At 44.7% G+C, this 27,585-nt stretch overlaps 1 protein-coding gene across 4 annotated transcripts in view; it reads right to left on the bottom strand.

The window, feature by feature from the left end:
- The window catches only part of CCDC93 (coiled-coil domain containing 93), an 88,694-nt gene that overhangs the window by 36,773 nt on the left and 24,336 nt on the right, over positions 1–27,585 (bottom strand). Inside the window, exons 7-12 of one of the 4 annotated variants that reach the window (XM_044388258.3) lie at positions 22,119–22,219; positions 21,439–21,456; positions 14,299–14,335; positions 11,163–11,255; positions 10,841–10,891; positions 9,885–9,971 (exon numbers count right to left, since the gene is read on the bottom strand). In XM_044388258.3, the coding sequence (XP_044244193.1) occupies positions 9,885–9,971; positions 10,841–10,891; positions 11,163–11,255; positions 14,299–14,335; positions 21,439–21,456; positions 22,119–22,219 (387 nt within the window). The remainder of the gene's footprint in view (positions 1–9,884; positions 9,972–10,840; positions 10,892–11,162; positions 11,256–14,298; positions 14,336–21,438; positions 21,457–22,118; positions 22,220–27,585) is intronic. The other 3 variants (XM_044388259.3, XM_026510120.4, XM_026510121.4) reach the window with 3 other exon arrangements.

Raw genomic sequence — 27,585 nt, 5'->3', positions numbered from 1 at the left:
TTCCTTCACTTTGCTCAATTAACCTTTACTCAGACCCTATTATGTGTGAGGAACAGTGGTAGGTAGTGGGGACATAGAAAAAGACACAGACCTTACCCCTGGACCTCCAGAGTCTAGTCAGGTAAAACCGACTCATTCACAGATAAAGGTGTTATCCTTCACATTCTCCCCAAGCCTAAATTGAGCCACAGAAGAAGAGAGTTTTGAAAGCTTTTCTTCTTCCGTCTTCTACTTCCCTTCCGTTTTTCCTCCCTTCAACAAATGTTCATGAAAACCCTATTATGTTAGGCACTGGGGATATACAATGATCTCAGCCCTCATTTACAGCAAACTATTGCTATAGTTTGCCTAGTCCCGGGAGACAGGTAGAGACAAATGAAAACTGCACTGGTAGCAGTTCTTGGAAGGAGACTACCAGGAGTGGGGCCACACAAGATCACAGAAGAACACATCTTAGGAAGGAAAGCCACCCTTCATGGCCACTGGGAGAGTCTCCGCACAAACTTGCAGACACTTGTCAACCTCTACTGAGCATTTGTTAAGGGTTAGGTAACAGAGAGAGAGAGATGAAAGATGAAATCTTAGCTCTCTGGAAGTTTACAGAATTAGGGTGTGAGTTGTCTAACACTTGTGACCTTGTGTGAAGAAATGCAGTCCAGAAGGAAGGAGTATGAAAATGCTCTTCTGGAAAAAAAACCCCTTTTTCTATCTGTGGTCACAGCAGGAGGTTCCCAAGAAGACAACTTCTCCCTTGTACCATATTTCTTCCCTAGCTCCACATGCTAAAGCTGCTGGAAAAAACGGTAAAAATGCTTTTCTGTGGTGGGGCTGGCTGATGGGATTGGAAACATTCGTATCTAAGCTGACTAGAAACCACACTGGTTCTGACTCAGGCCTGATGCTTATAACAAAGTAGTCCGGGTCTCCCAGTTGCTAAGGTTCCCATGATCTGCTGATCTCAGCAAGGTCCCTGAGGTGCGGTATGTTTCCTCAGTCCCCAGCCCCCTTGAACTATTTCTTTCTATTTCACCTCAACTGGGTATAGTTTTAAAAAGGAATGCTGAAACAGAAAACCAAAGCTGGAGAATCACAATTCCGGACTTCAGGCTCTATTACAAAGCTGTAATCACCAAGACAGCATGGTACTGGCACAAAAACAGACACACAGATCAATGCAACAGAATGGAGAACTCAGAAATGGACTCGCAACTCTATGGTCAACTAATCTTCGACAAAGCAGGAAAGAACATCCAATGGAAAAAAGACAGTCTCTTCAACAAATGGTGCTGGGAAAATTGGACGGCCACATGCATTAGAATGAAACTGGACCATTTCCTTAGACCATACACAAAAACAGACTCAAAATGAATGAAAGACCCAGGAATCCATCAAAATCCTCAAGGAGAACACAGGCAGCAACCTCTTCAACCTTGGCCGCAGCAACTTCTTCCTAGACACGTCAACAAAGGCAAGGGAAGCAAGGGCAAAAATAAACTATTGGGACTTCGTCAAGATAAAAAGCTTTTACACAGCAAAGGAAACAGTCGACAGAACCAAAAGACAACGGACAGAATGGGAGAAGATATTTGCAAATGACATATCGGATAAAGGGCTAGCATCCAAAATCTATAAAGAACTTATCAAACTCAACACCCAAGGAACAAATAATCCAATCAAGGAATGGGTGGAAGACATGAACAGACATTTCTCCAAAAAAGACATCCAAATGGCCAACAGACACATGAAAAAATGTTCAACATTACTCGGCATCAGGGAAACACAAATCAAAACCACAATGAGATATCACCTCACACCAGTCGGAATGGCTAAAATTAACAAGTCAGGAATGACAGATGTTGGCGAGGATGCAGAGAAAGGGGAACCCTCCTACACTGTTGGTGGGAATGCAAACTGGTGCAGCCACTCTGGAAAAGAGTAGGGAGGTTCCCCCAAAAGTTGAAAATAGCGCTACCCTATGACCCAGCAATTGCGCTACTGGTTATTTACCCCAAAGATACAAATGTAGTGATCTGAAGGGGCACCTGCACCCCAATGTTTATAGCAGCAATGTCCACAATAGCCTAACTATGAAAAGAGCCCTGACGTCCATTGACAGATGAATGGATAAAGAAGATGTGGGGTATATACACAATGGAATATTATGCAGCCATCAAACATGAAATCTTGCCATTTGCAATGATATGGATGGAACTAGAGGGTATTATGCTAAGCTAAATAAGTCAATCAGAGAAACACAATTATCATATGATCTCACTGATATGTGGTATTTGAGAAACAAGGCAGAGGATCATAGAAGAAGAAAGGAAGAAATGAATTAAGAGCGGGAGACAAACCATAAGAGACTTTCAATCTCAGGAAACAAACAGGGTTGCTGGATGGAGGGGCGTGAGAGGGATGGGGTGGCTGGGTGATGGACATTGGGGAGATTATGTGTTGTGGGGAGTGCTGTGTATTGTGTAACACTATGAATCCCAGACCTGTACCCCTGAAACAAATAATAGACTATATGTTAATAATAAAAAAAATTTAAAAAAGTCATTCATGCTGCCTATTTATTCCTAGGACAAAAAGTTCAGTATCAACTCTACCAACCACTGTACTTTGGGCACATATTGACATTTCAAATGGCAACAGAAACCAAATAGCAACTGGCATCCATTTGAGATCGCACAGGTTATATCATTCTCTAATTTCTCTGCTTACGGGTTGACTGACCACTAACTAGGAGCTCCCGGAGGCAGCATCCAGATCTTCTCATAACTCTTCCCTGCCCCCCCACACCTGACGCTGCCTGGGACATAGTGTGTGCACACCAGGTGCTTGCTGCAGGAGGAAATCATCCCACCTAGGGGCTCAATTCTATCAGTTCTCTAGCAGAAAAGAAGTCAAGCTGAAGACTTAAAATATATCCAAAATGATACCAATTTTCTTTATAAATGTTTAGAAAAGCTAACTGGAATAGCCCTACCTGGAAATATGAAACCAGGGTAGAGAAATAACAACACTAAGACAGTTACCTCAAGAGGGAGGATGACATTATTAACAACTGACTCTTCTGGGTCAATCCCATCCAATTTAGTTAGACAAATTCCCCGCGTAGGCGCCGGCTACGGCGTGTGCCTGGCATCACTTGGTTTATAACAGTTCCTGTGGGGGACCACTACTATCCGTTTTTTCTAATTCCAGATGGGCTGCCAATCAAGAGGCTGGCCGCCGCCCAGAGGCCCCGGAAGGAATATGTGACCTAAGCCACGCCAAACAGAGAGATTGTCCTTAGGACTTTACACGCTGAAGCGGGGAGGGTACTAGAAGGCTGACAGACCGTAGTGAAGCTGCTAGGTGATAGCAGAGCGAGACAAAGTGAAGCAAAGGCAGACAGATGACAGACAAAGGCTGTTTGAGTCCCTGGGACCCCTGCATTCACGGACCTCGCAGTTATGACAGCTGATAAATGCTCCCTTTTGCTTATACCATTCGGGGCAGCTTGTATCACTTGCAAACAAAAGGCTCCTACACAGCATACTGTCCCGGTTAGCGAGCGGCAGAACTCAAGAAGCAGCTTTCTTTGCTGGTTGCATCATAGCGGAATGTAAATTATCACAGAAGAGAGAGACAAAATCTACTCTCATCCAATGTGGTTGCCTGCCTTCTCTAGAGGAGACTTTCCTTCCTTGTGTTTTTATATGTGCATCCCTGACCATACCCTGGCCATTACCTCTTTTTGGCTACAACTAGCTCTAATTACCTGAGCTCCTCCAGGTGCTCCTGAAAGATACAATTTCAAGACAGTCTGGGCTTCCGATTAACTGCCAGAGAATGGTTCTCAGAATCAAAAGTTCAGAAGCCATGGTGCCAGAATTTCTTAATTGCCGGAAAGGAACATTTCTAAAACCTATTAAGAAAAAAAATTCCTTCCACAACTAAGTCCTTTGATGGCTGAAAATTCATCAAGAAGTTGACGGTCTTCTGGCCAGGATGTTACATTCTAAAGGGTTGTAGGAGATTATTTTCCAGTGATATGAAAAACCACACATGCACATACCCCAAACAGAAAATTCCACAGCTTTTAGCAGCATAGGTGTGATGGCGTGAGTGCCTGGGCCACACCACTTTCATTTTATGTATTTCTGGGGCTAGTTCCCAGTGTGACCTGGCGTCTTCTCTCTCCTTAGCCCAAGGTGGGCAGCTGGATGGTGGAAGAATCTAAAGAGGCTTTGTCACCGCAAACCTGGAAGGTGGATGCGAAGGATGATGGCAAAGGAGGCCTTCCCTGCTTTCCCCTATAGACACTCTACCTTGCCAACGAGACAGGTTTCAAAGTCAGACAGTCCTGTATGCATACCTGGAACTTCTTAGCTACATGATACTGGACAAGGTACTGAACCTTTAGTATCTTCATCTGCAAAACGGATATAATATCACGTGCTTTCATGTTGAGCACCAACACTGCCAGGTCCTTGGCAAGGCTCTGAGGTTAGAGAGAGGAGTAAAATGTGGTCCACGTACACATAAACTGAGAGTTTCAGCTGCGCGTGAGCAAGCATAATGATGAAAGAAGGCAGAGGATCATATACAAGGAGGTAGCACACTGCTGAGAGTTCATGACCTAATGGTATACAAGGCACCGAGCGCAGAGAAGGCAATCAGGATAGATTCTTCTGATTCCCCAAGGCAGATAGATCGGTGCTTCTAGAATTACAAAATGTTCTAAGATTCTGTCTCAGGGAGATGCTGACCAAGGAATGATTCAGCTGGCTGTCAGGTATTAAAGTGGTTGAAATTATACAGGGTTTGTTAGTATGTGGCATTAGGGAGAGTCCCTTCTTGCCCTTCTAGGCTCCTGGCACCTTCCCTGCCTCAGCTTCCTTCCCTCTCTTTTGGCTTAAGCTAGTGGGGGACTGCAGAGCGGAAGTGGGTTTTGGACAGTCAAGCTTTTTAGTGTTCTGCAGATCGCAGTTACAGACTCTCCTTCGCTATAAAAATTAATGCTAAGATGCACTGAGCATATGAGAGAGCAACACCAAAAAGCACAGCGGTGTCTCATCTAGCACATTCTGGGAAGGGCATTACCCTTTGGGAAAAAAAGGAGATGGTGCTCTTTGGCGACGAGCCTACATGAACTCATGAATTATATATCTGGGAGCTTCTTCACATTCCTCTTCCCTGCTGCTTTACAGGAACCATATTAAATTGAGTTACATATCTCAGAGGCTTGCTTTGAAACACATGGGTTATTCATCATGTTACACTGTTATAAGAACATGTGAACTTTACAAATCAAAGAGAAGCCTGCACATGTGTTTTACCACATTTTTATATCCCAATGCCTGTCAACTTTCCAACTTGCACCAGGCAGGCTGTTCGATTCATTCCCTGGTCACAAAATCATTTTCACCCTTTCATCCTCCCAAAACTATCTTGTCCCTTTTATTCAGTAAGCAAAAATCCATCCTGTTCACAGCCTGATTTGGGTTTCTTTCAAGTACCTCTGATGGCTTCCCTTTTGGGCATCCCTCAATCCCATCTCCACTTCCAAGGGATTCATTACTGAAATCCTGAAGGTAAGGGCATGGATTTTAGATAAATTGCCAGTGCCTGGTATCAGCCCAATTCATGGCAGTAAGATTAAAGTGAAAAACAAACACACTGTGGTGGACAGCCTTATGAAAGTGCCACCCTCTCTGCCTCCTGGTGTTCAGCCCTTTGTGTAAGCCCCTCCCCTGAATAGAGTGACTTGCCTCTACCCAAGAGAAGACACCAAAGTGATGGGATATATGTGAATGCTTGTACAGAGCTATTACATAGAACTGTAATGTCTAGCCTATGAGGAGGTGCTCTCCCTTACTGGCTTTGATGAAACAAGGGGCAATGCTGGGAAGGCCACACGGCAAGAAACTGAGGGCAGCCTCTAGCTGGCAGCCAGCAAGAGCTGAGGACTTCAGCCAACAGGTGGCAAGGAACTGAATGCTGCTAACAACCACATGAGCTTAGAAGTGGATCCTGCCCCAGTTGAGCCTCAGATGAGAAAGCAGCCCTGGGCGGCACCTTCACTGCAATCTTGTGAGAGGCCTAAACAAGGAATCCTGCTAATCTGTGCTCAACTGCCGACCCACAGAGCCTGTGAGATAATAAATGTGCATTGTTTTAAGCTACAACCTTTGTAGTAACACTGCTATCCAGCAATAGATAACTAAATACACGAACAAACAGAGAAAAAGTAAAGCAGCCTCCGGCATCTGAGAGCCAACCTGGCATTCTCAGCAAGGCCCTGATGTTGCTGGGAGCTGCCCTGCACATATTAGGTCTTGGTGTTAAACACAGGTTATTCCAAAGAATGTCAACATCACACAAGGTCTTGAAAATGAAGGCAAAAACATGACCAATCTCTAATCATGTCTGAACGTGGACAAAACCTAATCATTGTTCAAATCACAAAAATGGACCAAACATCCCCTTTATACTGGCTAATATGAATACACAGCTTTAACCTTGATTCATTACCCCAACTTTTTAAGATTTTGTTCATTCCCCTCATCTTATAAAATTTATTTAGACACTCATCTACAGAATTGCCCTTCCTTAAAACACCCAACACAGAGCAAAGCCCTACTTTCTTGGTCCTTCCCTCAAATCACCTAAAACAAACCCAAATCCCATAGTAAGTCTTTTCTAATGCCTCCTTACTGAGATGCCGTATGGCTCCCCAGGGGTGCACTGTCTCTGCCAGCAACACCAGCAATAAACCTGACTGTTCAACTACGGTTGTGTTCCTTGTGGTCTCTGGTGGGAGACCATTGATAAAACTAGAGCAAACAATAAAGAAAACAACAACTACAACAAAGCCAAACATAACTTCACCATGGAACTTGCATAAAATTAGAGAGTGTAAACGAATAAAGTGAGAAAGAGTTCATATACAGTTTAAATTAGATAAAAACCACAAAGATACAGTAAGCTATCTCCAAGTAAGTATAAAGAAATTACAAATAAATGGTATTAGGGAAGTGGATAGGAGGAGGGAAATTAGCATGGATCTCCTTTTAGACTAAATAAAAGTGAACTCCACATAAGTTAAAGAATTAAACATAATCAGTAAAAGATGAAAAGTAATGGATTACTTTATTGGATCCATGGAAAAATGATGACCCTGTCACCTGGAAATAACAACAAAAAGATCCACTGATTTAGATACAAATTCCTTGTTTATAATGGAAAGCAATGCAAAAATAAAAAAACTCCCAAGGAATACTTCAGTGATGAAATATATAAATCTAGAGTACAGATGATATTCAAATTTACAAGAAAAACATTATATATCCAAAATATAAATGAGTACAGGGAATAACAGACAATTTACATAGCAGAAAATAGAGCGAACAAAAACATGGCACCGTGGTCCATCCTCTCGGGTTCCAAGAGGTGCCATTTTATAGCTACTAGAGTAGCAAGTTAGACAAATGAACAAAGCTGGAGGTGTGGGGCCATGGTGAGGGCCCTTCATCACTGACAGTATTTTATGTGGTTACAATTTATTTGTAAAGCAACAAAGAGAAGTCATAACCCAACATCCAACTCCTAGGAAACCTTTAGTAGAAACTATCTGCTCGGAGTTTATGACAGCATTATCCACAACGGCAAACACAAACAACTTACAAGTCAAACAATAGGGAAATGTTTGATGACTTGGGCTGTATTAACACATGGGTTATCTAGTATTCAAATAACCGCAAAGGCTAGAAACACGGAATATGTTTAGGATTTGACATGACCAAAAACAAATGCAGACTATAAAAAATCAAATGAAGGCGACCACTAGCTGAAGAGCTATCACGTGCCAGACACTGCTTGAGGCATTTAGTCATATTTCACTTAACACCCTGACAGCAAAGTAATATTATCCCCGTTTCATAGAGGGGGATACGAGGACAAAGAGGGGTTAAATACATTGGTCAAGGTCATAGAGCTGAGAAGGAGAGGAGACAGATATGAACCAAGGTATGACTTCAAATGCTGTCTTTTTAACTATCCCGCCCTACCTCTTTGAGGTGGGGAATGGCTGCACCTAGAACAACCATGGGTATGTAGGACAAAACCTGAGGGTAATAAGCAAACGTGAGATGACTGTGATATGGGAATAGGATTAATAGGATTTAATTTTAAAAATCATTACCTTTAATGCTGTATGATCGACATACATACCGCCAACAACACAATCAAACAGTGAACTCTGGACCTCTAATTCTTCGTGAGAAGTTTAATTAAATATATCCTTGGAAAGACACCTGTCCAAAACTACTTCTAATGTCACTCTTTTCTGGCAGAATGGAATGTAGTAGTGAGTGCGGCCACTGGGGTTGGGTACAGATCACTGTACCAGGGTGAGGAGGGGAAAGTTCGGGGGATAAGAGACCCAGAAGGAAACACGGACATGCAGAGCTGACTGGGGAAAGAAGCTTCAGGACTCCCAGGCAAGGAGAGGCATACCACCAACAAAGGAGGGTCAGCCTGCTTGCTCTCCCTCTTACAATAATCTGAGCTCCTATCTGCCTGCAGTGGGCAAGTATGAAGGCAAAAGTCAGGGCCCCCACACTGATTACCCCATCTTCTAGTTGTCTTTTTTTTTAAAAAAAAAACTGGATTCAGCAATGCTGTGGGGCAACATAAGGGCAAATGTAGACTCACACTCTTGCCATCCATGTGTGGGCTGATGGTGAATCAAGAAACTTCCGTCCTGGGGCAATGAATGAATCATTCTCCTCAACTACATTTTCAAGGCTTTTCAGCTGATTTGTACTTTTAGGATTACCTATATCCTTTTCTGGTCAAATCTATGAGGACATTTTGACCACTGTCATCTTCCCTGGGTGGCAAACTGAAACACAGGACACTTTGGACTCTATGAAAGTTGGATTAGAAAACCTATACTAAGAAGCACTGACATGGGGGTAGTGGTTAGGGGAAACACGAGAATCGCACCCCCAGACGTTCTAAGCCATTTTACTCACTGTATTGCTCAAAGACCCCTAACTCGGTGGGAGGTGACCACCTGCTGTGTTCACAGTAGGTCATAACTCTCAGTTTCAGGAGACATCCCTTCCCCAAGTACACGATCTGTGCAAAATCACTTCAGAAGAATATTGCACGGAGGGTCGGAGCAGAACTAATTTGTCGTCAAGGCTTCTGAGACAGGGAAAACAAAGCTGGATGCTTCCACAGACATAACGTTTTACGGGGTGGACTGAGTATGGCCGGGAAAGGAAGGATGTGAAACAATGCCCTGTAAATCTGATTTTACCGATCCTACATCTCAGCCAGGCCAGAATCACTTACGTGCAAAATGATTAATCACTGTCTCCCTGAAATAGTCAAGGTCCTGCTGCCCATTCTTAGGATAAAAAAAAAAAAAAATCTAACACTGAAATATGACTTTCAGGCTTTAGTTCATTCTATACCCTTTTAATAAAGTGGAACAAAAAATTTTGCCTTGGGCTTGGCTGAGTTATGGGGTTTGTCTCCTAAGTGGCAAAGCTTATTCTTCGGCCCAATCACCGAACAGCCCGAGTTGTAGGAAGCCTGGTAGAGAAGGAAAAATGCCTGTGTTATACCTCAGGCATCGATCTATCAGATGCGACCATTGCTCTGAGAGACAGGTTTTCTCTTTATATGTATGAAAAATAGGCACTGCAGAAGAAAATTAACTGAACTAACAGGCCAATGCTGACGGCTTTGTGTGGCGTGCATGTTTTTGACAAATGTCATTGGTGAATTACTTACTCCATCCATGATGCGAAAGAGTGGAGGGACACAGGACAAGTCCTGGGAGCATGACCTGAGGCCAAGACTGCAGCCGGGCCCCCACGTACCTTCTCTGCGTATTCGGACACGATCTGCTTGATCTCGGCGGAGCAGAGTCCCACGATCTGGCCCACAGAGCTGGCGGTGAGGCGGCTCTGCAGTCACAGGGAGAAGGCGTTAAGGCCATGCCTTGTCTTTCACAGATCTGGAAAATCTGAATGCTCTGAGTCGTATAGTAAAAATAGATAATATTCCCAGGGGGAAGAATACTCTGGCTCTGTTCTAGGTATCCATCAACGAGGAGAGGGGCAAACAAGCCTTAGGACAAATGTTAAGCCATCTCTCTACCTTCTGAGTCATTTGGTTGATTGTGCCAGATTCTTCCTGGTCCCTGGGTGCCCCTGGGAAATCATTCTTTACCCCAAATACCCCATCTCAGGGTCTCTTCCTGAGTGCACTGACAGAGCCTGCAGGGAAACTGGAGGGCTGAGGACTGAGGGGAAAAAGAAGTACAAATGGGAGAGGAACAGGAATCTTAGAACTCTCCAAATCTCTTTTTACTGCCACAGGCCTCTCCTGCCCTAAAAAGGAGGGGTCCTTTCAAAGCCCTTGGTTAAACCTTCTGGACAGACCTTGAGCTCTGGGAGGACCAACAATAAATGCGGTATTCTATTTTCTACCCGGATGGCGTGGGAAGGAAACAGAAGACAAGGGCTCTTCTGGCAAGGGTGATTATGGAGGGGCAGGGCTGAACCACAGAGGCCCTTGTGATGCCGACCCAGCAGGGACATCCTGCTCTCACAAGGGTCCTTCCAGACCCCCAGGGGTTCCTACAGACAGAAACACTATGCGCTAGTAGAAAGCTTCCTAAAAGAAAGACCCTAAGGCAGTAGGAGGCACTAAGTGCTGAAAAGACAGGGCTCTGATGAAGGGGGTCCCTCCGGGAGGGGGGCCACCTGGAGCAGCGCAGGGCGGTTCCACATCCCCACCTCCACACCGCACCCCCCATACAGTCCCCCCTCACCTCCTCATTCGCCATGGCGGTCATCTTGGTCATCAATGACTGAATACGCTGCTGGAAGAGGAACAGAAGTAGCAGTGAGTGGACCCCAACGACTAAGGCTTCCTTGACGTGTCTGCACAGACCTTTGCAGTGCAATCCAAGGGTTATGTTCTCTCACAGTGAGCCTCACAGAGTGGGGCAGGTGAGAAAAGGAAACTGGGAAGGGTGTGAGAGGCCATCTAACAGCACCTGGGTGTCCACTTTGCAAAGCTGGGGATGAAGGGGCAATTTCTCCCCAGATGACGGAAACAGAAACTCCAGGGGACCTACGGGGGCCACACACCTCTTCAGCAGCTTGAAGCTCATCTTCCTCATGGGCATCAGCTTTTTCTGCAGCCGAGAGCCCTGCGGGAAGTGCTGTCTTCTTGTCCTCGGCCTGGAAGGGAAGATGCAAACATAGCTAGGCCCTGGAGATGAAGACTCAGTAGAGAAAGGACAACAATTCAAAGGGGCACGGATCTGTGAAAGACAACAGGCAGATGTGGAAAGGTGAACCTGTCCCTGACAAAGACTGGGGAATTCAGGTACCCGAGCTTCCATTCCAAGCACAGACCGGGAAGGTTGAGCTCTGGGCCGTGGCCTGCGCCTCGCTCCATTGCTGCGCTGCTTGCGGATTCAATTCCTATCCGGTCGCACGCATTTGCCAGACTTATCCTTTGACTGGGTCTCCCCCCTGCTTTAACCCCTTCAGGAGCAAATCACGGCCTAAAGGAGTGTTTTTTTCAAACTGCCAGTTGAGACCCATCGGTGGGACATGAAAGTACTTTAGCAGGTATGGCCAGCAGCTACATAAATTCAGCACAAATAAGAGAACAGGACGCATCAGAGTGCTTCACATGTAGTAAAGGGTTAAGTACTGCTGTGTGAAACTTTTATTTTGGAGGTGGGGGTGTATGTGTGTGTGTATGTACTGAATCATGATGAAAAACAGAATTCTTATGGCTGAGAGTGGTCAACAAAGTCTAAAAACCACTGGCCTGAAGGATAAAAATGAACTGCTTCACCTGGTAATCAAGCTTCTTACTCTGGATCCAGCCTCAGGCTGTACATGTACCCAGCACCACACCGGAGACACCTGGATTTAATGCTGTTTCTCTGAGCTGCAAGTCTAGAGTGCTTGGTAATTCCGTCTCTGCCACCCACCAGCTGAGTGACCACAGGCTTACCTTCTCTGGGTATCAGGGTCTTCTTGGGTTGAAAAAGAGAACTGGCAGTCTCAGACACCCTCCTTAGACCATCCCAATTCTAGAAGGCTTTTCTGTAACCTGCCTATAATTGACCCCAGTGAACACCGTGAGCTCCTTACTACTGGGTATACAGGTATCCCCTGCTTTTGAAAGCTCATGTTAGGCCACTTTGCTTTCACAGAAGACCTACATTAGTACCTGTTGTTGCTGACCAAAAGAAATCTGAAAAGGATTTTCACTTTTACAAGAAAAGGCAAAAGCGAAAACAGTTTTCAGTGTTTGTTTAGCCCTGAGCCATTAAAAGGGAGTGTGTAACCTGGGCGGTGAGAGTGGGCTGCCGAGCTCCTTCCCTGGGACCGACACTCAGCATCTCAGAATCAAGCTGCCAGAGCTTAGAACTGTATCTGAGCATCTGTGCTTTATCTCAATTTATTTTGTGTGTCTGTTAGCAAGGCACGTATCTGAAAAGCCTAAGAGAGGTAATTTTTTTGGGTCCAAGAATGGTCAAAAATTTTTTTCATATAAATTAATGGCAATTGCTTCTTTGCTTTAGACCATTTTGGCTTATAAAGGCTTGATAGGTTCACTCTACTTTGGGATAGTGGAGAAAACCTGTATCTGTATTTGTAGACAAGCCCAAAGTGAATACTATTTAATGGGCATCACATGACTTTTCCAATCACAATCAATACACCCAATACCCATATGCGCAGACATTCTTTTCAGACTAAATTACATATCAAATTGAATGTACACATCAAATTCTTATTAAGTATCAGATGCCACCTGACAGACTCAAATCCAGAAAACACCCTGCTTTGGAGGAAATGACTGTTAAGAATAAAAACACAACTGTGGAAAAATTAAATAATGAGAAGACCAAAAAAGAAGGTATCATAATCAATGACTGGTTGCTAATGAACTACTACGGCCACTGACACGAGATATCTCCTGCGCGATGGGTCATTCTCCGGCCTCCACCTTTCAGTCTTCCCAGCAACGCTGGAGGCAGTACAGCGACTGCCCTGCTTTCACAGACGCTGTGAACTAAGGCGCGGCGAGTAAGTGCACTGTCCAAAGTCACACGCGCATGGGATCTGAAACCAGCCCGTCTGGCTTCAGAACACACGCTCCTCGTCACTACCAGGGCCCTCTGCTGACTGAGACAACAATCAGCACATAACACAGAGGGAGGCTGGGAGCCAAGGCAGGCTTCCTGGAAGGACTAAGGATAGGGGTTCCGGACAGAGGGAGGGGTGGCAGAACACAGCAGAGGGAGGACGTGTCCTATGCAAGAAACTCTGGGCGTCTGATGGGGAATGAGGAAGAAAAGGGTACCCATAGATCTCCGACTACAGGACTCTGCTTTTTAAGAGGCCACCGACAACTTTATTAGCACTTTCTTATTTAAAAGGCAGTGGTTAAGAGCACTGGCTTTGATGTCACACAGACCTGGGTTCAGATTCTTATTAAGGCACTTGAGGGGCTTGCGTGATCTTGGACAAATCCCGGAACCTCTCTGGGCCTCACAGCTTTCTGACCTCAGCTTTTCTGAAAAAAGGCAGTGCCTTCTTCATAGAGTTGTTCAGGGAAGTAAGTGAAAAAAAGATAATGCAGAGCCCTGAACAAAGGCCTGAGACACAGTAAGGGTTTGACGCTGTAAGATTTACGGGACTGCCCTACAGCGGACAATTCAGGATCATCAATAAATATATAAATTAAGGGAGATGTCTGAGACTGCTCTGTGAAGAAACCCCGTCTTGACTTACCTGAGTTTTCCACACGTGGTTGTCTTAGGGCAGGCCTGCCTATACGGCTGTGCTCCATGTCACTGGCAGCACCCTGTTCACACCTGTCTAGGGTCTCCCTTGTCAGGGGGGCCAGTGCTCAGGGCCCTGAAGCGGACTTCATCTTCACACCTCGGGGTTAGGTGAGACTGCCTGATTGCCCCTGGGGCCATGACTTCCCGTCACCCTTCCCTTCCAGCCCTTCCATGAGGCTGCTGCTTCAGTTCCCTGACCTGCAAGGGTGGCAGGCCACAGCTACGAGGAGGTCCAAGGTAGCTGCCACATCCCCGCTGCCCCGGGCTGCCCAGGGACTGGAGCCCGGTGCGTAGCGGTGCCGCCATCCCTCCCACTCTTGCTAGGCAGGCGGCCTGTCAGGGACAGAGGCAAAGGGGAGGGACGTTTCCATCTCTCAAATGTTCTCTCCCATTATCTATGCTTTTCTTACCTTCTCTGTTTTGCTCTGGCGGCTAAATCCGTATCTCCTGCAGGCCACAAAAAAGGGAAGTTCAATTACTATTCAAAAGTCACACAAATTTGGTCAAATGCATTTTGGTTGGATTTTTATATGAAAAGGACCAAAGAAAACTTAGGCCATATGGTAACTGGACAAAATGTCTTGCGTGCCTGAACCACAAACATATTCCACTGTTCTTGAATAAAAGGCCAACCGTTCTATTTGCCACACGAATACTACAAATGGGGACGCTCACAGGGCACAGACCGCAACACCTTCCTTAAGTGCAACCACTACTCTTTGAATCAGGAGCTGTATCTCAGGTCCAAAGTTTAAGCTAAAAGCCTTAAAACTTTCTGTATAAACAAATGTGAGTGTGTTTACTCGGGCTTAGGATGCTCTCTAATGGTTATGTTCAGAACATGGCATCCGGACCATTCTTCATTCTCAAATGCAGCCCAAGCACGATGCCAACAATGTTATGTGTTCACTTCAGGCAACCTTAAATTCAAAGAAACTCACAAATGCACTTTAGTTTAAATTAGTTTATTTTTAGGTTCTTCTTCTTCTTCTTCTTCTTCTTCTTCTTTTTTTTTTTAAAGCAAGTATAACAATGCAAAAACCACTCAACCTAAAACAAAAAGCATGATGCAAAACCCCGCACCTCACTTACCTTCAAGTAGTTTCTAAAGAGATAAAGGTACATGCGGCCATTTAAGAAAAGCAAATGAAGGACTCCTGCTCTACCCTCGCTCACACCATGCCTCGCTCACTGGGTTGGTGCACTGGCCTCCAGCCTCACTGCACTCCCACTCTTCCTCACTCTCTCTCCAGCTTCCCAGTGCCCTCATCTGTACAAGCCAATGGCAGGCCTCATCCCTCGAGGGCACCTTCATGAGGGCTTCCCTTCTACGCCTCTGCCTAGCAACCCTTTAGCCTCACCTCCTCCCCTGACATGCCCCTGTCCATCCACTGCCGGACAGACAGCTGTGCACACACCGTGCTGTTCTCCTACTTTCCATTTGTGCCCCACACCTCAGCTGTCAAGCCACCTCCTCTCTGAAGCATCACCCATGCATGACACTCTGCCCTGGCCAATCCACCCCGCCTCTGTATGTTCCTCCACCTCCCAGATGGCGATCACATCCAACGGTCTGTGTGCATGTCTGCGTCCTTTTCCCAGAGGGCATGGGAGCTACTTTTACATTTTGTATTTCCAGTGTATATTGGACAAATAAACTCAACAGAAGTGGAAGAACAGGCAGGAATCAAGAAGTCAAAGTATCATCTGACCTTGCGGTAGGCTGTCATGTAACTGCAGCGACCACAGAGTCCCAGCCAGTGTGCCCATTCATTCAGCATACATGTATAGGCACAAAGTGCAGCCGACCAAAGGTAAATTCGGAGTGTCCACCCACAGTTTCTAAAGGACCTTAGGACAGACCCTGTGCATTAGTTTCACAATGTCTACTGCATCTTCCTATACTCCAGAAGCTGGGAAACAAAAGACTTTTTTCTTTTTATGGGGGGGAAGGGAAGAAGGAGAGGGAGAGAGAGAGAGAATCTCAAGCAGGCTCTACGCTGAGCACAGAGCCCAAGGCAGGGCTCAGTCTCACAACCCTGAGGTCATGACCTGAGGCAAGATCAAGAGTCTGATGCTTAACTGACTGAGCCACCCAGGTACCCCAAAGACTCCAGTTTCTATACTCCCTTGCACGCAGAGCTTGGAATGCTACCTAGGTTCCGCCCTTCAGGCGGTGATGTGAACGTGCAGCAGCCAGGTGAGGAGAGAGCGTGGGCGTGGAGGGTGTGTGTGCTTCTGTGGATCACAGAGGTAACCCGGTTTTGGGGCCAGCAGCTGTGGCAGCAGCACCCTGATTTTGGCCGAGGTAGCATGGTTTGTCAGCCCCACAGGCCGCTAGCTGGCTTCCCCACAGTGCAAGTGGAAGCAGCATCTTTGGAGGCCTGGTTCTGATGTGCTGCTTGGGAAGTGACGCTGGCTCAGCCTGGATCCCACCTCTTAAGCCTTCCCAAGGATCCGTGTAGTCAACCCCTTTTGCTGAAACTAGCTGGAGGAACCTTGGTTGGTCAGAAGCCAGACCAACAGAGGGTCTCACCACAGTGCCCCACTCTTAGAAGTAACCTCACACCTTGGGTGTTCCTTTGTTCTCCAGGCCTTTAGTCCGTAGAGACCCTTAGGGCAGATGACATACCCTCAGGCAGAGAGCCCTCATCTAAGGACCCTGAACTTTCTGGATTTTCCAAATAAAGCAGTAAACAACTAAATGTGAGTGAATCAGTTCCTAGGTCCCTTCTACTCCTTCGTAAAAATGGAGGTTGTGGGCAGACCCTTCTGACCACCCAAAGGCCTAGGTTAGGCACCAGTGCACTCATCCCACAGGCTGCAATAATTATATCTAATCCTATAAATCTGTCTGTTGAGCTCCTGGAGGGAGTGCTTCGCTCATTTTTTTTAAATAGTTTTTTACCCTGAGATACGATTCATATCACATAAAATTTACCATTTGAAACTATATACTTCAGTGGTTTTAGTGGATTCACTATTTGTGCAACCATCACCACTATCTAATTCCAGAATAGTTCCATCACTCCAGAAAGAAACTCCATACCTATCTGCAGTTAGTCCCAATTCCCCCTCTCCAGCCCCTGGCTACCAGTAATCCATTTTCTGTCTTGATGGATTCGCCTATTCTGGACATATCATATAAACAGAATCTTAGGTGGACTTCTGTAACTGGCTTCTTCACTCAGCATGTTTCAGACAGCTCCATTCACTTCTGTATCCCCAGTGCTGTCCTGGGTACTCAATAAATGTACGCTGAATGAGTAGAGTCCTGATGATTTCTCTAAAGCCTCTTTCTCCATGTGACATGGTGACAAGGCTTCCATGACAAAGAGCTGTCCTCGGTTGCCTATTAATGCCTGCCTCATTATGTTCACCGGTCAAGACGTCTCTGGGAGACTTCCACGTTGTTTGAGCTTCAGCAGGAGAACATGGTATCCCTTTATGGCCTATCATCCCTCATGAAGAACGAGGGGATGCTTCAACTTATTTCTACTACAAAGCATTTACTTCTCTTTTACCTCTCACAGGTATGCTGCTCTGTCCCCCAGCTCCCTCAACTCTTGCCCTGTCTGCCCTGCCCTGTCCTCACAAGTGCCAGCCTCTCGGTACTGCCAGATGCTTTAATTTGTTTCCGCCTTCCCCTGTGTTAGCTCTGCGCCACCAGCCCCGCTCATGTCCTACACTGTCAGCACCGACAGAACTCTGGCCTCTTCCCACCACTTTACCTCCTCATATCCTACACCTCACACTTGATTTTTATATCAAGGGTGTACACCTTCTAGAACAGCACAGTCTGAAAAAAAGTAACGAGAGCCAAACAGATAACTTTATTCGAGTTATTTCAAGCAAACTTAAACTTCTTCCAATAACTAAATCAAGCCTGAGTCTTTAAATTTAAATGTAACTTAATTAAGATTCTGTTTTTGAGTCACACTGGCCATACTTCAAATGCTCGACACCACATACGGCTTCTACTAGTGTAGTGGACATCACAGTTCTAGAAAACAAACTAACCTTCACAAACAAATGCCACAGGGCAAATTAAGACAGAGATCAAACTACCTGGAATCCTGAACAAAACTGGGACATAACAAAGCCCTAAATACTAAGGACTGTGGACTCTATTCTCCGTTCATCTCATAAGCATTTACTAAATACCTTCTATGAGCACGTCACAGGCCTTATCATCACAGAGGATACACACAGGTTGGGAGAGCCATGTCGTATTTCATTTACTAAGTACAGAATGACTTCAAAGCAACTAAAATTAGGCCTCAAATAGTGTGGAATAGGTTAACGCCAGTATTCTAGTGGTTATGCTTCAAAATTCCACCTCCAAGTTGTCAGAGAACTCCACAGGCCCAAGGTACAGTCACTAGTCCCTGTGAGACCAAACCAAGACCCCACTGCAGTTTCAACCCCTCCAGGAGTGGAATTTTAAGGCAATCAATCTAAAATTTTCTGGTCAGCACCAAAGAGGTAATCTGTCTTAAAGGCCCTCTCCATCCTCCAAAGGAAGATGAGGTAATCACCTAATAAGACCTCCTCTCTTCTCCCCCTAAACGAAGGTGACCTTGCCTGAAACAATCCCTTGTTTTCTTTTGCTAATAACTTCTTGCCCCACTCTCCTTCCCATAAAAACCTCCCAGTTTGTATAGCTCCTGGGAACGCATCTCTACTTGTTACATGGGAGGCTGCTGGATTCATGAATCACTTAATAAAGCCAATTAGATCTTCAAATGTACTCGGCTGAATTTTGGTTTTTAACAAAGTCAAATATACCGCACATAAAATGCATTTCCCCACAGCGGCAGTTTTATAGCATGGTTAGGTGTTTTAATTTAGCTCCTAAAAGCTGATTGGACCCATAATAAAATTGAAATATTATAGACTTGCAATTTGGTTTAAGTCTAAAATCAAAACTATGAGTCTTGTTTTTCCAACACCACGACACTTAAACAAATCTATCCACACATGAACAGCCACACACAGTCCTTAAATCCTTCAGCGTGGTTGACCAGGCTCAGAGTTCAACTTCATTTCAGCAAATAAGTCAAAAAAGGTGGAAGAAGCTGGAATGCTGACCTCAAAGCCAGATGCACTGTGGGCCTAGGCTAATGAGTAACCTTCAACCCCAAAGAGTTTCAGACCTTTTTACTCCAGGAGTCAAAATACTCATCCTCTTATCAAGAGGTGAGATATAGAGGAAACCAGAGGTACTGATAAGAGATGGGGGATGTGGATTCCTAGGTGGGGGTGAGCAATTAAGGGGCACCATGATGTTCACATTGAAGGGAGAGACAGGATGGAGGAGGGTGAGTCCCAGGACCACTGGAGGCCCAGCCTTGCTTGACTGGGGAAGGGAAGGAGGAAGGGTGGGCTGGGGGAGGACTAGTGCTAGGGGCACAGAGTACAGGGACAAGGAGAACTGAAAGGAGAGGCGCACGTAAATCTACAGGTCAGATTTAAAGGCATCTGAGAATTGAAAACTGTTGCTGGTACTGCTGACGACAGAGCCTCACAGCTGACATTTACTGTTTTCTGCACAGGACAAACTACTCAGTTCTTCACATGTGTATTGTTATGCAATCCTCACTTACCGGGCAAGACCTGCGTGTAGGGGACAGTACTGACCGAACCCTGAGGAGAAAGTCGGAGAGCCAGAAAGGAGGGGAGGGCCTTCCCAAGCAGGGGGAATGAAATGCACACCTGGTGGGCCTTCAAGTTCTGTCTAATTTGCTACATCAGTTTTAATAAACACTCTCTTCTTGTCCAGTGTCAGGCCAAACAACAAAGACTGGGCCTGTCTTTCTAAAACCAGGGGCTGAACTTCCCCTGGAGGCTCAAACAGTACTTGTAGATAATGATAAGAGAACGCTCTGAGGGTCCAACGAACCTGAGTTCAAGTCCCAGTGTGAGGCTTTTAGTAATTCTTCAAAGTAGTTAATAGGTGACTCTGGGCAAGTTACTTTTTAAATTTTCTTTTCTTTCTTTTTTTTTTTTTTTAAAGATTTTATTTATTTATTTGACAGAGAGAGAAACAGCGAGAGGGAACACAAGCAGGGGGAGTGGGAGAGGGAGAAGCAGACCTCCCGCTGAGCAGGAAGCCTGATGCGGGGCTCGATCCCAGGACCCTGGGATCATGACCTGAGCCGAAGGCAGACGCTTAATGACTGAGCCACCCAGGCACCCCTAAATTTTCTGATGCTGTCTTTGCCATTCTCAAAAAAGAGAATTGAGCTAATTAAACCATCACAATGTCCTAAGTATCCACTTTCCCACTTCTCACAAACTCACCCTCTCCTCATCAGGAAAGCTAAAAAGAGAGCAAAATAACCCCTCTCCTAAAAAAATCCTTCATCGAACACCTACCCTAAGCTTAGAACTCAGCAGAAGTCAGCCTGACCCCACCAACAGGAACCGAGATTGACATTGAAACACTCCGATCTTCATTACTCTTCAAATTTGAGAGGAGTCACAAAGAAAACCTGTGCATTGCTCCCCTCCCTAAAGTTTGGACTCCAACCACCAACCACTTCTGAGGATGGGCAGGGACGTCCTGAAGCTACCCAACCACCACATGACAATAGTGACTGCCCTCTATGACACATGCAAAAGAGCCAGTTTAAAACTCAGAATTTCAAAACAAAATCGTGAAATATTGTCAGCCTGGTCTCAGTGAGGTGGGCAATTCACCGAATCTTCTGACTCCTTTTCACCCCCCGGAGCGTCTGAGTATCCACGACAACAGGAAGAAAGTGAAGGTATGAACAATAAACTAGGAAAACCACAACATTCCCCTGAGTATTCTTTGGCTCTGGAACATGTGACACCCAGGGAGGCTGTGTCTCCAGCTGTGGCTCACCCAGAGCAGTGCGGCCTCACCCGCCCACTTACAGCTGGGGCTTGGCTGGAAAACCCCATCACAGTGCCCAGGGCAGGCAACCCGTCCAGCTGCTCAGGGCCCAACACTCAGAAGAGCCCCACACCTGGTGGTTGTTGCTGTCTTGAAATTCTTAATAATTAATCATTATTAGTAATTCTTAACAAGGGGCTCTGCATTTTTATTTTATCCTGGGCCCCACAAATTATGTAGATGGTCTGGTGGTGCCTGACTCAGAAGAGTTCAATTCACAGCAGCAATTGGTGAGCTGTGTTGGGTAGCCATCACACCGGGCTTAGGGCCAGAACTAACACCTTCCTTTGAATGAAACAGACTAGCTTTCATTCTTAGGAAGGACGGACCTGATGTCACACGACCCCCTCAAAAAGAAAAAGAAAAAAAAAAAAGGTAGCAACTTTTTTTGGAAAATTCTTTCCATTTGAAAGATGGAGTATTTAAGCCAATGAAGCCTAACTTCCTTCTGGTTCTCTCTAGTGCTAGGGGATTGGGGTGGGGGGAAGTCTTCAGATGCTCACTCAGGAAGGTGCTAGAGGCAGAGCTGTTAGTTCCAGCCGCCCAAGGAGGGCTGGGTTAAGAGGCAGAGCAGCACACAGCAACCACTCCCAGGAGAAAGAAAGGAAGCACAAGGAGACATACTCACATCAAGGAATCAGTTACCCTAAGTAGAAAATGCAGGACATAAATGAAGGTTAATAATCCAAGGTCAACCAGGAACTTCAATGAGGACAGCACTTCTTTGTGTGCTTTTTAAGTAAAAAATGAGGATAAAAGATAATTGTTTTTTTTTTTTTAAATTAGAAAGGTTATTAAGAAGTGACAAAATATTTCTAAATTCTTCATCTTCCTGCTCAGGACAATCCCTCACAGGAAACCAAAACTGTTAGTCTAACACTTAAAACTACCGTAACTGTTTTCAATTCTGTAGTTTACCTGAAGATTTTAATGAACAGCAGGGGCATGAAAGGCAGATGGCCGCTAGTCTCTGCAAATACCCCAAATACCCCAACTCCCCGGAAGGGCAGAGTGAGGGCGCACGGTTACACACATGTTTCCGGAGGGGAACTGCAAGGATCAGGCCTCCACCACCATCAGGGAAGCTACCCACAGAAATGTGGGTAAGTGAATCCCAGAGAGAAAAGTCCCTGGTGATGGAAATCTCAGGCCAAAAACCGTAAATTCAATCCAGTAAAAAAAACAACCAAAAACAAAAAACACAAAAAAACCCCACAACCAAATTAACCTCAATGAAGCAATCCAAAATAGCCTTTCTTTCCAATGGTTTTATAAAATAGACACATCAGACTGGGTCCCCTTCGTTACCTGCCATATTCCAAAAGGGTGGCATGGACTCGAGATTCTTCATCGAGCAGCTCTTCTGCGCCCTGCTGGCGTTTGTATTTCCGACGGGGCTTGTAAACATCCTAAGAAGTGGATGAGACAGACGACTTACTGAGTGCGAGAGCTCTTCCTGAACCGCCTGCTGGGTGCATCCAGCCAGTCGGGGGCAAGTCTTCCCATCATGGCGAGTGTGCCTGCCTCCCGCAGGAGAACACTGGGCACTCAGGGTGGCCGCCTCCCAGAAGTCTGTTCCTTTGACATTCATATAGGTAGCAAATATTTCCACTCAAGAGATTGCTTGTCAACTTTATTTTGATGTTTCTTTCTTTTTTTAAAAAAGATTTATTCATTTATTTTTAGAGAGAGGGAAAGAGCGAGCGAGCATGGGGAGAGGGGCAGAGGGAGAGAGAGAATCCCCAACTCGGGGCTCAATCCCATGACCCTGAGATCATGACCTGAGCAGAAACTAAGAGCCGGACACTCAACTGAGCCACCCAGGCACCCCAACTTGGTGTTTCTTTTGTCCTATGGCATTTCAATATTTTATATGGTCAAACTTATTAATCATTTTATATCTTGCTTCTTATTACCATGGATTGTTAAAAAAAAAAAGTTCTTGTATGTTACTTGTATAGGTAATACTTAGCTTTTTAATCTACTCAGAAGCTTTTTTTCCTGAATGGAAAATTAAGAATTCCAACACCATCAATTTAATAGTCCAGTCTTCCTCTGATCTGGAATGGCATACATGTATATAACATGTACCAATGTTACCCTCTTCAATTCCTCTTGCTTTATGAACCTTTATCCTGTCTCCACTGTTCTTACTCAAATTTCCTGACTATTGTTAAACATTCTCTCTTCCTAATGAATTCTAGTATCAACTTGTCAAATTCATAATAAATAACTTCAGTTTTGATTGGAATCACACCTAATTCATAGATTATTTTGGAAAGAACTGGCATATTTATAATATTGAATCTTGCCTTAAGAAGCAAGGTTCATCTCTCTATTCAGATCTTTTTTATTCCTTAATAAAATGTTCCAGAAAAAAATACAAATTTTCTAGTCACTGCATATCCAGACCTTTCCACCACCCAGAGCCACAAACCAGTTAAACAATCACAGGTGTATAGGTTAACCCAGAATCCTTTAAAAAAAAAATTCCTTAAATGGTAAAGGGGATTTCAATTCTTAGACTCTAATAGCAGAAAAGAAGAGTAGATAAAACTCTTCAGCAATAATATCTTTTTTACAAAAGTATTCTGCTGAGGTTTATCCCCAAAAAAGTATATAAAAACACAAAATGCTCTATCAACTTTCATTGACTTTTTAAATTACTAGAGTGTGATTTAATTATAAATGTAGAAGCAAACATAGGTCTATTTTGTATAGGACACATTCTGAAACTATATATATGTATTTCTTTTTTTTTTAATGTTTTTTTATTATATTATGTTAGTCACCATACAGTACACCCCTGGTTTCTGATGTAAAGTTCCATGATTCATTAGTTGCATATAACACCCAGTGCACCATGCAATATATATGTATTTCTTGAACAAAGTACATGGTGTGTAGTACGTGCTCAATTAATGCAGGTCTTCGCCCCCAGATGACCTGATTTAGCATTCTGCCCCAGACGAATGTCCTTCTTGAGTGTCAAGCTGTCAGTCAAATAATATCTTAGTACAATGTGCTCAGGGCTCTGGGTGCCAGTAGGCAAATATTCATGCAAGGAAGGTATTCCAACTGTTCAACCCTGGATCTTTTCTTCTCCACGACCAAGTTCATCACAACTAACCTCTACTTGGACATCACTAGGACAAGCACTACTACCAGGTTTCTTCAGATAGTGGTACTTTTTTCCAAGTAGAATTGTACCCCTTGATCATTCTGGTTAACTTTATTATTTTACTTTTTATTATGAAAAGTTTCAAACATTCAGAAAAACATCCTTTTGTAACATGTACTATATAATCTTAACAATTTTGTAAAAAAAAGGAAAAAAAGGACTGGACTAGGGTCTGGAATGACGCTGGAGTATTGTTTTTATAACTTGCTGCCAGAAATAATTCCTAGTTTGCTGCTGCTGTCTACATGAATAGGAAGCTATAAATAATGTAAAACAGATTCATGGGGAAATGCAACATATAATGAATCCGCATGACGTCAGTTACTGCATATGATTCAATTTTCACCGAGCCCTACTATTATAGCGGTACTATATAATTGAGTTTAACTGCTATCTTCCTTAGTTACCACTGATAGAGTCAGTGACCCAAGACAGGAAATTGGATTCTTCTAAAAAAAGGACTGACTCCAAAACAATAGCATACTGAAACCAACAGCTACAAGGACCTTTTATTCTGCCAAACAGTGACAATGTTGGCCTTTGTGTAATTATTCCCTATACTTAAAAGCACCTCATATACACCTCACCTTTGCATTTTATAACTGCATCAAGAGGTAGAGACAAAGCAGATGCTGTTACCCCCACTTCACTACTGAAGAAGCAGAGATTAAATGATTTGTCCAGGATCTCTAAAATAGTATTAGGCCTGACCCTAGGTCCCCTGGCTGCTAGTCCCAGGGTTTTTCCAATACACTGACTTGCTTCTGGTGGGCATTCCCACCACCCTCCAGCCAACCCAAATGAGTCCTCTTGTGAGCCCACTATATACTTGAGGCTGCCACACTGACAATTACAATGGTTTGCTTAAGTAAGGAGGACCTAAATGTCAGAGGTTTTCAGGCCAACTTAAAGAACTATTGCTAAGTCACCCTTTAGAGCCATAGGAGTCAGGAACACTGATGTCTAGTCTGGTCTCTGCCATTAACTAGCTCTGTGACCTTGGGAATGCCCTTCAATGGGCCTGTTTCCTTACCTGTAAAAACCAAGGCTAGACGAATAGCTCTTGAACAGGCTCTTGCTCTCTGTGCTAAAGGACATGCGAGCAGGGTTAACATATTCAAGAGACTCTTCTGTAAAGCAGAGCTCTTGCACCGTGAGAGTCACAGATTTCTACCTTACAGGTCTGGCTACGACACACCGGTTAGAGTAATTCCTGAGTCACATTTCAAATGGCAGGGAAGGGAAGTGGAAGAGCACAACACCAGGACAGTGTCTGTAGCAAAGATTAATCACAATTACGGCAGGTGTCTCCTCCCTGAAATAATGAGACAGCCACCACCAACCTGGCATTCTCTGGTGGAAAGCTCCAGTAGGCCAGGCCACATCCAGGTCGGCAGGAAGTAACATTCCCCTGACTTGCCTCCGCTGACCTTAACACAGTCTCTCAGGGCTCAGCTCTCACAGACACACCTCAGCCCAGGAGCCCCATGAACTAACTTTGCTTCACCTAATGGGGCTCCACAGATGTCTCCACCATCAAGACCAAAGTCCCAAAAGATCCCGGAGGAAAGAGTTATTATAACTGGGACAAATACATTTGCTTTTTTTCTTTTTCTTTCCATTCTCATGCTAATAAAACAACAACCAAAACAAAGCCCCTGGGTACTAACTGAAGGAAATGGGAGATCAAGGGATGGCAACTGTTTCTGGAGGGAGGAACACATCTGCAGGGAGGAAAGTTAGTTGAGAAGGCAGAGTTTTCTCCAGACTTTGTTCCTTTTCTATTCTCTTTCACATGAGCTCCGCTCTGCTCCTTCAGGACCAGCACACATCTCACTGCAGGGCTCCTTGAGTCAAACGGTATAATTTGCTGGGTAAGACTAAGGTCACTGTATTAAATAAAGGAGCCAAAGATGGCTTCTGCGTATTGGCTCTTGGGTTTATTTCCTCACAGCAGGCTGAGATCTACTGGCTCAGAAGCGTGCCAGGGCCAAACTCAAATTTTTACACAACCAGTTGTTGCAAACATGGCCCAAACTGGCAGATTTTTAGCCACGTAGAGCCCGTCTGTGTCGCATACTCTACAGAACTGCATCTGCTAACCACAGATAGGATAAGCCCTGGGCCTGTAAAGACCCAAAACTGAAGCTGCCGATCTCCTTCAGAGATCTCTGACCTGGAGACTCTCTGTTGCTGTGTGACATCACCGAAGCACCTGAACTATCTCCAGGACCCCCCCGGGGCGTTCCCTAGCTCCCCTTCCCTTCTGGATGCCACCCTGGTGCCTAGAACTCTGGAGGGTGGCTTGCTGTGAGGGACTGACTGCCCCATCCTACATGCAAACCTGTCAAAGCATCGCCCCAATAAAGCTTACATGTGCTGCTGCCCCCTCGTGGTCATGTCTTTTTCCTTGATGAGACCTCAACCAAATTCCCTTGATTCCATTAGGATGGAATGTCACTGCTTTTACGTCACCTCCTAGAGTGCGATCTGGCACACGGTCAGTGTGCAACTAGTATTACTGAATGAATAGGTAGACAAACAAGGTTTTAGTCCTAACCCCATAATTTACTACCTGTCTGATTTGGGGCAAGTTACTTTAACCTCTGTGATTTTCCATCTATAAGAAAGATACAAGTAGAGTTATTGTAAGGATTAATTAATTATTTCATAGCATCTGACATACAGTAAGGGCTAAGATATATATATCTAGGATAGATAGATATACATATTTTTGAGGGGGAGGGGCAGAGGAGAGGGACAGAAGAATCTCTGAGCTGAAATCAAGAGTCGGACGCTTAACCAACTGAGCGTAAGATATATATTTTTAATACGTGTATGTATACATATTATTATTGATAAAATGTACTAACATTGTTTAATGTGTGTATCCACATTTGTATTTTATGTGTTGAATGAAAAGGCCTTCCTTATAGCGTCTCCTGTGGAAGAACACACTGGAGTGATAATTTCAAATGACATGGTCTCCTAGGTGATCCCATAAGTTCTGCAAAACATTTCTTTTAACGAGCCTGGCAGCTCTAAAAGTCCTTTTCCCCCCTCTATTCTTAAACAAAATTCTAAATATTACCAAAAAATGTTCAGTGAATAGTAAACAATTACTTTTTGGAGCTCTGGGTAAAGTTTCACAGGTACTCTTTACTCAAGGTTAACAGGGAGTCACAGACCTCACCACTCAGAACAGATACTTGAGGGATATGAAGGCTGACAGCTCAGACGAGGAGCAAGTAAGCTGTACAACAGCCTGCTAAGTGAGACAAACGAGCGACTATGTTATGACACAAAAAGGAGAAGGTGGTAAGGGGTGACCTGTCCTGGGTGGCAAGAGTTTTGATTTCTTAGGTGCTTTGAAAATACACCTGCCATCAGCAAGCCTTCTACAAAGCAGCTAGCATTCTGTGAAAAGGAGGTATGGAGAAGCCAAGAAGTAACACATTTCAAGAAGAAAGTCAAAGTACTGGGAATAATCCCCAAGAGGAAGAAAAATGAGGCCAAGAAAAAGAGAGAGAACCCCAAAGTGATGAACCCAGAAATTCAAGTTCACAGCAGTCTTTCTGCCTGGCAATCTGCCAA

The sequence above is a fragment of the Ursus arctos genome, unplaced genomic scaffold (assembly GCF_023065955.2).
Source record: "Ursus arctos isolate Adak ecotype North America unplaced genomic scaffold, UrsArc2.0 scaffold_1, whole genome shotgun sequence".
NCBI classification, from domain to species: domain Eukaryota; kingdom Metazoa; phylum Chordata; class Mammalia; order Carnivora; family Ursidae; genus Ursus; species Ursus arctos.
This window is presented reverse-complemented; position numbering and strand designations above follow the sequence as displayed.